This window comes from Oncorhynchus keta, chromosome 27 (genome assembly GCF_023373465.1).
Source record: "Oncorhynchus keta strain PuntledgeMale-10-30-2019 chromosome 27, Oket_V2, whole genome shotgun sequence".
NCBI lineage: Eukaryota > Metazoa > Chordata > Actinopteri > Salmoniformes > Salmonidae > Oncorhynchus > Oncorhynchus keta.
The window spans coordinates 32,577,684-32,588,840 of NC_068447.1; the positions used below are offsets into that span (position 1 = coordinate 32,577,684).

At 47.2% G+C, this 11,157-nt stretch overlaps 1 protein-coding gene across 1 annotated transcript in view; it reads right to left on the bottom strand.

The window, feature by feature from the left end:
• The window catches only part of LOC118359454 (MICOS complex subunit mic25a-like), a 69,503-nt gene extending 59,274 nt beyond the window's left edge, over positions 1-10,229 (bottom strand). Inside the window, exons 1-2 of the mRNA XM_035737972.2 lie at positions 10,004-10,229; positions 4,724-4,807 (exon numbers count right to left, since the gene is read on the bottom strand). Coding sequence (XP_035593865.1) covers positions 4,724-4,807; positions 10,004-10,027 — 108 coding nt within the window. The 5' untranslated portion in view covers positions 10,028-10,229. The remainder of the gene's footprint in view (positions 1-4,723; positions 4,808-10,003) is intronic.
• Between the last annotated feature and the right edge of the window lie 928 nt (positions 10,230-11,157).

Genomic DNA, 11,157 nt, shown 5'->3' on the forward strand with positions numbered 1-11,157 from the left:
GCATCTGGTGGGGTCAAGTCTGGGTGTTCTGCCATGGGAAGTTTCATTTAGTATCTGTTAGGGTGGGCTTGGCGTGTGATTATATTTCCCCATAGTATGTTGTACTGAAGTTGACTGACTGAAAGAGAACATACCGTTATGACTATTACTACTGTTCCCTGAAGGAGGGAAACGAGGTACAACACTTGTTTGGCCCTGCCCTGCCCGTTCCTGGGCTCGGTGAAGAGCTGTATTAAATTGAAGGAATACATCAGCGCCTCAAACACATTACCTGTGGAAGGCAAGGCTTCCATTGAGGCTCTGATTTCATTGGCCTTGTCAGGCGTGATTGTAGATCCTTCAACCGAAATCGATAGGATGTTCCTTCAGTGTACCGTAGTTATAGTCATAACGTTACGGTTACAGGAAGGGGCTCAGAACACACCCCTGGGGGTGCCAGTGTTGGTGATGACCAGTGGGGATGTTTGGCCTTCCAATCTGATGGCCTGGGGTCTGTGGTTGAGGAAACTGTGGATCCATTTAATGAGACATGAATAGCCGTGAAGGTTGGTGGGTTTTCCATCATTCTGTGCCTTTGTATGGTGTTAAATGCTGAGCTGAAGAACACGAAAATGATCCTGGCTTAGTTCCCAGGGGCCTCCAGATGTTCAAGGAGTATGTGCAGCAGACAGACCACAACATCATCTGCACCCCTGTTTGTTTAATGAGCAAATTGATGGTGACAACACAGTGCTTCATCAATGAAGCAATATGATAAGACGTGCAGAAAAAATGACAGAGGCGCCAGAGTCTGCAAGTCTTCTAAAAGTTACATACAGGTTGGTGAGGGCCATTTGCCGCCCAATGCCAATAGATCCTTCCCTTCATTTCAAAAGGACCCTATTCCAAATCAACCAATCCATTTGACAATGATAGCAGAATGCATGAGGAAACCATTTATTTTTCCTGTGTGTGATTGATAGAGAGAGAGGACAGGACAGACATTTTCTTCTCCCTCTCAGAAAAATGTTATCGCAAATCTTGGAGAATGGCCCTGACTCCATTAGCCAATAGCTCAAACACTGCAAGGTAAGCCCATTCCATTTAATGTCTCCCCTTCACGTGTTGGAACGCCCGATGTAGTGAATCAAGGCGCAGTACTGTAGGCCTGCTGAACAAAGACACGTCACTTAATGACCTCCCGTATGAAGCAGATGGACTTCCTCTCGCCACCTCAGGGAGATAATATGCTTGATTAGCTTTGTCGTTCACGGCCATCTGAGCACTTCACTACCTCGTACTAGAGCTCCTCAGAGTCACTATTAAAAAGGCTATTTAATCTGGGAAAACAGTCAGGCCCGGACCAGTCTGTGGCCAAGAGTGACAAGGTATATGTCATCATAAAGGTAGTAAGAGTGGTGTATCCTACTCAGCCAACATTGCTTCCACCATTTCCCTAACTGTTTTGCTGTGGCCCTAAGGGATGCATGCGTTGCCCTTTCAAGTTGAATCTCTCCCTGCCAGCAGCACAAGACCACATTCAGTGAAGAGACTCAAAGAGAATGTTCACGCTTTAACGCCTGTCTTCCCCATTAGTCCGTAACGTTCTGTGTTTTTAAGAGCTTGGTTGTCCTATGGTTATTTTGCAGACAACCTCCCCACAACTTTCTAAGAATGATGCAGGATAGTTGCTTGGATTTGGAACATTCTCAACACATTTAAGGAACTTGACAAAAAACATCATTTTCTTGGCATTTTATTACCTTAACAGACGTTTCCTAAAAGTTCAAACATGGTTACATTTAAATAACATTTTTTGTAATGTTCTAGGAATGTTTTAGAGCTGGTTTGACATTGGGAATGTTCTCAAATAGTTCAGAGAACATGAACCCTTTTACACTTGTATCCGTATCCGGGTCATAAATGGCAGATTTGGATACTGATGAGCAACTAAATTGAAACGCAGTGGCTGTACAGTAACATGCTATACATGACCTCAGGGTCTCCGCTTCACAGCATTGTATATGGGTTTTGACTGACAGACTTTCTGAACTTGAGCACAGCACATAAAAATTCACAGCGGAACAGTCATCTGAATTCCATCCTATACACGCCAAAATTACAATCTGCTTCTCTGAATTACCTTGTGGAGATCGTATTTATAACTTAGGTAGTCATGTTGACAGTAGAACAAGCCTTCACATGTAAAGTGTTGGTCCCATGTTTCATGAGTTGAAATAAAATATCCCAGAAATGTTCCATACACACAAAAAACGTATTTCCCTGTGTGAGAATTTCTCCTTTGTCAAGATAATCCATCCATCTGACAGGTGTGGCATATCAAGAAGCTGATTAAACAGCATGATCATTATACAGGTGCACCTTGTGCTGCCGACACTCTAAAATGTACAGTTTCGTCACATGCCACAATGCCACAGATGTCTCAAGTGAACGTGCAATTGGCATGCTGAATGTCCACCAGAGAATTGAATATTAGAGAATTTGGCAGTACATCTACCCGGACTCACAACCGCAGACGCTCTACATCTGGCTTCTTCACCTGCGGGATCGTTGGAGACCAGCCACCTGGACAGCTGTCGGAAACTGTGTTTGCACAACCAAAGAAATTCTGCACAAATCATCTCAGGGAAGCTCATCATCCTCACTAGGATCTCGACCTGAGTGCAGTTTGGCATTGTTACTGACTTCAGAGGGCAAATGCTCACCATCAATGGAGAAGTGTGCTCTTGTTATTTTACCTTTATTTAACAAGGCAAGTCAGTAAAGAACTAATTCTTATTTTCACTAACAGCCTAGGAACAGTGGGTTAACTGCCTTGTTCAGGGAAGAACGATTGATTTATACCTTGTCAGCTAAGGGATTTGAACATGTAACCTTTCAATTACTAGACCAACGCTCTAACCACTAGGCTACCCTGCTGCCCTCTTTGTGGATAAATCCTGGTTTCAACTGTACCGGGCAGATGGCAGACAGCGTGTATGGTGTTGTGTGGGCAAGCACTTTGCTGATGTCAACATTGTGAACAGAGTGCCCCATGGTGACGGTGGGGTTATGGTATGTGCAGGCAATAGCTACAGACAATGAATACAATTGCTTTTTATCGATGACAATTTGAATGCACAGAGACATCATAATGAGACCTTGAGGCTCATTGTCGTGCCATTCATCTGCCGCCGTCACCTGATTTGGGCTCTCGAGTAGCGCAGCGGTCTAAGGCACTGCATCTCAGTGCTAGAGGCGTCACTACAGACCCTGGTTTGATTCCTGGCTGTATCAGAACTGGCTGTGATTGGCAGTCCCATAGGGTGGTGCACAATTTGCGCAGCCGCGACCCCGATGGCGCACGTCCAGAAGCTGCCGGACTGTATAAGCAGGACGGTCATTGATGAGCCGAGGGGGTGGAGGAGCTGCTACAGGGGACTGGAGCAGACAGGTTTAATCAGGGATATATGAAAGGTAGGGTAGATCCTGAGAGAGGCTGTGAGTTTCAGTTGCACAGCAGAGGGGTTAATGACACAATCAATTTCGAAGGAATCAATGAATCGGGGGGAAAGTTTCTTAGAAGCCACTTTCAATGGCAGGTCCTTCAAAGAGAGCCATACCTTTTGGCCTGGGGTGTAGACTGGAGCTGAGGCACAGAGATGCTTGGCTTGGGACTGGGTCATGGCCACGAAGAAGGGCCAATCACATCCCTCAGCACATCATTGACTGGGTTCTGGTAATCAGCAGGGGTGTTAGTAAGAACAAAAAGCATGACTCAGCGTCCAAGTGGTGTGTTGAATGCCATTTTCCACTCGTCCCCCTCTGATGCGGACAAGGTGGTAGGCATTCCGGAGGTTGATTTGGTGAACACCGTGGCACCATGGAGGGGGGCAAAAGCAGAACTGATGAGTGGCAAGGGGTACTTGTTCTTCACAGTACTATGATTCAGCCCACGGAAGTCTATACACGGCCTCAGTGACCCATCCTTTTTATTTAAAAAGAAAAACAGCACCTACCGGAGAGAAAAGCCTGATATGACCTGCAGCCAGGGAATCCTGGATGTACCCCTCCATAGCCTCCTGCTTGGGGCGAGAGAGGTTATACAACCGGCTACAGGAGAGTGGAGCTCCAAGTTGGAGGTCACTGCCACTGTCATACGGCTGATGAGGCAGCAGCGACAGGGCGTGGTGCTTGTTGAACACAGGAGATAGATCGTGATACTCGGGAAGAACTGATGACAGGTCCGGAGATTCTGGAATGGGGCACAGACACCGGCGCGGAGCTGTCCGTTGAGGGAGTTGGCATCGAGGGGTGAATCGAGTGGAACAGTGTCCAGGCCCAACTCCCCCCAACAGGCCCAACTGGGAAGAAGGTGTTGCCCTATCAAATTCCTGACACAGTTCACATGTCGCATCTCATCCTGCCAGCAGCGCCAGACAAATAGCATGCTAACTCCCCAGGAGCTTCCCTACTGGACCTACAGGACAAGACTGCCTCTGTTCTGCTCTTCTTTGGATATTAAAGGTCCTCTACGCCGGCGCCTGGCCAGACCACATCCAACTGAGCTCGCAGACAATGTTCTCGTTTTAACGCCTCGCTTTATAATTAAGTCAAGAAACAATCCCCATATATATTTTCATTGATTTCTGTTTCGGTAGAATTGTGAGCATTAAGTCAGGGTCAGTGGTGTGTAACATAGCATTACAGTGTGTGTGTGCATGTGAAGATAATAGTCTCATACCCTCTTCTCCACTTGTTCCAACTGCTCCTTGAAAAAAGTGCCCAGTGCTTTCATCTCTGCCTCTTTCTTCTCCAACTGTTTAGCCTGAAAGAGAGGAAAACCAGAGATTGGAACCGGTTCAGGGAACAGAACCGAACCGAAAGCTAGAAAATAACAATATTTTTGGAGAACATAATCTTAAGCCGGGAAAGACAGTGATCTATTCTGTTCCGGAACAGAAGCGTAATTTGAAAAGCATGGGAACCGGTTAGTATGTTATTTTACCATCTGGTCATGTTTTCCCAGTCCCACAAAAAACACAAAGTGACTATGCAAAGCTCTCACTCTGTCACTCAGAAATGTATTCTAATGTCTGCCTGTCAGTTGAAAATCTTTGCCAGTGTGTGTCTGTGTGTGTAGACCCTTCCCCCTCCAAAACATAGTCTACTGTAGCTGACATTACAAGCATGATTCAGAAATTAGGGAGAGATCTTTAATTAGAAAAGAATGGATATATTTTTTCAATGCTAGTTAAGGATACTATAGTCATGTATATCATGTTTTGCATTGGATTTATTAACTACAAAAATATAAGATGTGTTTTAATTGTAATTCTGGTGCTGCTCTGCACACAGAAGCTTGTTAAGCCAACCCTCTGAAGTTCAAAGACATTCAAAGTTCCTTTATAGAAGCTGCTTCTCTGTAGGTATAATTCTGTGGGCCTAATTAAGATAATGCATGTCATAACAACAAGATGTCCATAGCTTCAAGCCAAGCCTCCTCCTCCACCCGCTCTCGCTCTCAATACCCACAAAAATTTCAATTGCATCTCGAGCCCTACACTTGTCTGTTCAATGCATGTGAAACCTTGCTCCATAGCAAACTGCTATATCCTCGCTGATTGGTTTAATCAAACTAAATTTGATTTCAGAGGTTTCAAAAAGAACAGAAAGGAACAATATAAACCATTACATTTTGGGGTTATATAAACCATTACATTTTGGGGTTAGTGGTGTTAAGTTCCGGGTTAGAGCGAGCGGTCGCATCCGCACTTCGGTCCGCAGGTAGTATAACTTTTCATTACATTTCATTACATTTCATTATAGTACAACGGTTTGATTTGTCTAATCTTAGCAATTTCTTCTTAGCTAGCTACATAGCCGTCTTTGTATCAAAGATAATTGCGTAATTATCGTATTTCGTCGTCCTAACGTAGTCTACACTGCTATCTGCCCAGCAGCTAGCCAGCTAGCAAACGTCCACCGTCTACCGAATAGCAGCACTGTAGAAACTATTACACTCAACTGAACGACTTGATTAGTGTAGTGTTAGCTAGCTACATAGTTGTCTTTGCTGTCTTCGTATCCAAGATAATTGTGTAGTTTAGAGTGTGTAGTCTTAGAGTGGTTATCTTAATTTACCGAGGTTAGCTAGCCAGCTATTTGTCGTCCTTAACGTTGGAGACACTGCTAGCTAGCCAACAGCTAGCCAACGTCTACCAAATAGAACTTCCGCACTCAACAACCCGGTCGCATTCCGCTTCGCTCCACAGGTAGTATCACATTTTCATTTCATTTCATTACAGCACAACGGTTTGATTTGTTTGATCGTAGCTAGCTACATAGCTAGCTACATAGCCGTCTTTGTATCAAAGATAATTGTGTAGTCTAGAGCGATTTTCTAGGTTAGCTAGCCAGCTATTGTCGTTCTTTTAACGCAACGTAACGTAATCAACACTGCTAGCTAGCCAGCTAGCCCCGAATAGCAGCACTGTAGAAACTATTACACTCAACGGAACGACTTGATTAGTGTAGTGTCAACAACGCAGCCACTGCCAGCTAGCCTACTTCAGCAGTACTGTATCATTTTAATCAATTTAGTCAATAAGATTCTTGCTACGTAAGCTTAACTTTTTGAACATTCGAGACGTGTAGTCCACTTGTCATTCCAATCTCCTTGCATTAGCGTAGCCTCTTCTGTAGCCTGTCAACTATGTGTCTGTCTATCCCTGTTCTCTCCTCTCTGCACAGACCATACAAACGCTCCACACCTCGTGGCCGCGGACACCCTAATCTGGTGGTCCCAGCGCGCACGACCCACGTGGAGTTGCAGGTCTCCGGTAGCCTCTGGAACTGCCGATCTGCGGCCAACAAGGCAGAGTTCATCTCAGCCTATGCCTCCCTCCAGTCCCTCGACTTCTTGGCACTGACGGAAACATGGATCACCACAGATAACACTGCTACTCCTACTGCTCTCTCTTCGTCCGCCCACGTGTTCTCGCACACCCCGAGAGCTTCTGGTCAGCGGGGTGGTGGCACCGGGATCCTCATCTCTCCCAAGTGGTCATTCTCTCTTTCTCCCCTTACCCATCTGTCTATCGCCTCCTTTGAATTCCATGCTGTCACAGTTACCAGCCCTTTCAAGCTTAACATCCTTATCATTTATCGCCCTCCAGGTTCCTCGGAGAGTTCATCAATGAGCTTGATGCCTTGATAAGCTCCTTTCCTGAGGACGGCTCACCTCTCACAGTTCTGGGCGACTTTAACCTCCCCACGTTTACCTTTGACTCATTCCTCTCTGCCTCCTTCTTTCCACTCCTCTCCTCTTTTGACCTCACCCTCTCACCTTCCCCCCTACTCACAAGGCAGGCAATACGCTCGACCTCATCTTTACTAGATGCTGTTCTTCCACTAACCTCATTGCAACTCCCCTCCAAGTCTCCGACCACTACCTTGTATCCTTTTCCCTCTCGCTCTCATCCAACACTTCCCACACTGCCCCTACTCGGATGGTATCGCGCCGTCCCAACCTTCGCTCTCTCTCCCCTACTCTCTCCTCTTCCATCCTATCATCTCTTCCCTCTGCTCAAACCTTCTCCAACCTATCTCCTGATTCTGCCTCCTCAACCCTCCTCTCCTCCCTTTCTGCATCCTTTGACTCTCTATGTCCGCTATCCTCCAGGCCGGCTCGGTCCTCCCCTCCCGCTCCGTGGCTCGACGACTCATTGCGAGCTCACAGAACAGGGCTCCAGGCAGCCGAGCAGAAATGGAGGAAAACTCGCCTCCCTGCGGACCTGGCATCCTTTCACTCCCTCCTCTCTACATTTTCCTCCTCTGTCTCTGCTGCTAAAGCCACTTTCTACCACTCTAAATTCCAAGCATCTGCCTCTAACCCTAGGAAGCTCTTTGCCACCTTCTCCTCCCTCCTGAATCCTCCCCCCCCCCTCCTCCCTCTCTGCAGATGACTTCGTCAACCAGTTTGAAAAGAAGGTCGACGACATCCGATCCTCGTTTGCTAAGTCAAACGACACCGCTGGTTCTGCTCACACTGCCCTACCCTGTGCTCTGATCTCTTTCTCCCCTCTCTCTCCAGATGAAATCTCGCGTCTTGTGACGGCCGGCCGCCCAACAACCTGCCCGCTTGACCCTATCCCCTCCTCTCTTCTCCAGACCATTTCCGGAGACCTTCTCCCTTACCTCACCTCGCTCATCAACTCATCCCTGACCGCTGGCTACGTCCCTTCCGTCTTCAAGAGAGCGAGAGTTGCACCCCTTCTGAAAAAACCTACACTCGATCCCTCCGATGTCAACAACTACAGACCAGTATCCCTTCTTTCTTTTCTCTCCAAAACTCTTGAACGTGCCGTCCTTGGCCAGCTCTCCCGCTATCTCTCTCAGAATGACCTTCTTGATCCAAATCAGTCAGGTTTCAAGACTAGTCATTCAACTGAGACTGCTCTTCTCTGTATCACGGAGGCGCTCCGCACTGCTAAAGCTAACTCTCTCTCCTCTGCTCTCATCCTTCTAGACCTATCGGCTGCCTTCGATACTGTGAACCATCAGATCCTCCTCTCCACCCTCTCCGAGTTGGGCATCTCCGGCGCGGCCCACGCTGTGATTGCGTCCTACCTGACAGGTCGCTCCTACCAGGTGGCGTGGCGAGAATCTGTCTCCTCACCACGCGCTCTCACCACTGGTGTCCCCCAGGGCTCTGTTCTAGGCCCTCTCCTATTCTCGCTATACATAAGTCACTTGTCATCTCCCGTCTGGATTACTGCAACTCGCTGTTGGCTGGGCTCCCTGCCTATGCCATTAAACCCCTACAACTCATCCAGAACGCCGCAGCCCGTCTGGTGTTCAACCTTCCCAAGTTCTCTCACGTCACCCCGCTCCTGCGCTCTCTACACTGGCTTCCAGTTGAAGCTTGCATCCGCTACAAGACCATGGTGCTTGCCTATGGAGCTGTGAGGGGAACGGCACCTCAGTACCCCCAGGCTCTGATCAGGCCCTACACCCAAACAAGGGCACTGCGTTCATCCACCTCTGGCCTGCTCGCCTCCCTACCACTGAGGAAGTACAGTTCCCGCTCAGCCCAGTCAAAACTGTTCGCTGCTCTGGCCCCCCAATGGTGGAACAAACTCCCTCACGACGCCAGGACAGCGGAGTCAATCACCACCTTCCGGAGACACCTGAAACCCCACCTCTTTAAGGAATACCTAGGATAGGATAAAGTAATCCTTCTCACCGCCCCCCTTAAAAGATTTAGATGCACTATTGTAAAGTGGCTGTTCCACTGGATGTCATAAGGTGAATGCACCAATTTGTAAGTCGCTCTGGATAAGAGCTCTGCTAAATGACTTAAATGTAATGTTAAATGTAATGTAATGGGTTATATAAACCATGACCTTTTGGGGTTATATAAACCATTACATTTTGGGGTTATATAAACCATTACATTTTGGGGTTATATAAACCATTACATTTTGGGGTTATATAAACCATTACATTTTGGGGTTATATAAACCATTACATTTTGGGGTTATATAAACCATTACTTTATGGGGGTTGGAACTGGTTCCTAACTTTATTTTGCTGGTCGGAAGAGTGGAACGAAAAAAAACCAAAAAAAGAATGTTGGAAAATGATTTAGGTTCCACACACACACACACACACACACACACACACACACACACACACACACACACACACACACACACACACACACACACACACACACACACACACACACACACACACACACACACACACACACACACACACACACACACACACACACATAGCGGTCAGCGGTGAATAAGGGTAGTAAAGACTACCCTGTACAAGGCCACAGTCAGACTGCAAAAAGAGAACATTAAAACGATGGTGGAGTCCCAAAACAAGTAGAGAAGGCAAAGCATTGAAAATGACAATGATGATGAGGGTATCATTCAGGAACACATCAAAACCTCCATAACAACAAAAATGACAAACAAATACAAACAAGACAAACATGCAAACTGACATGCATGCTGGAGTCCTCGTCCATGAGACTGTGCTCCTGCTCCTTTCTCTCTGGCTGTGTGCTGTCGTGTGTCCACTCCTGTAGGTCTACTGTGTTGTGGCCTGTAATAACTGTAGCCTGCCATATATCATAGAGACACTAGTGTCTGTGAGAGAGGGAGAAGATGTAGAGGAGAGATAGTTCTGCAAGAGAGGTAGAGTTAGTAGAGTAGGATGAGGAAGAAGAGAATAGTGTCCGTCTGTAGAAGCGTTAGCTTACTAGTGAGTGAAGAGATTAAGAGCTGAGTTGAGAGGTGGGACAAAGAGCAACAGACGTCACTGAGGACAGCTGGTGTCCCCAAACTGTCTGGAGACAATTGAGGAGACGGCCATGGAGGATGGGCACAGGCTGACGAGACACACAGAGAGATAACACAGCAGGGATGCACTTAAAGACACACAACAAACACACAGACGCACACAAACACTCTCTCTCGAACCCCGTTGGCTGTGCTCAATGTGCATGGCGGACGCTGGCGGTAATGCGAGGGCTTCCTACAGCACTGAGCCGAGAGAGTGTCACATGTAACAGCCAGACAACAGAACGCAACAAAGCGCAACCCCAAATTACACCCAGACGAAAATTACCCCCTTTTCCTCCAGTCTCCCGTGTCTCTCACACAGAAAATAACCTCCATCCCTACGCAGATCATATGTCATTTTCGAGCTAGATAGCTCTGTACCGTGGAGGCAGAGTGGCCTGCTTGCATGCACACATTCAGCCTTAATGCAGGGAAACAACAACACTGTAGTTGGAGCAGACAAAACCGGGAGGAAAAGAGAGGGATATTAACAGAACATCAAGCTGTGATTACCCAGGCATCCACATCTTCAACACGCTAGTAAGGTCAGAGATTGAGAGAGTGAGGGAAGGGAAGAGAGAGAGAGAGACAGACGGAGAGACTGAGTGGTTATTGAGAGGCAGAGCAGGTAAAGGAGGGGGTTATTGAGAGGCAGAGTGGGTAAAGGAGGGGTTATTGAGAGGCAGAGCAGGTAAAGGAGGGGGTTATTGAGAGGCAGAGTGGGTAAAGGAGGGGTTATTGAGAGGCAGAGCAGGTAAAGGAGGGGGTTATTGAGAGGCAGAGTGGGTAAAGGCGGGGTGATTGAGAGGCAGAG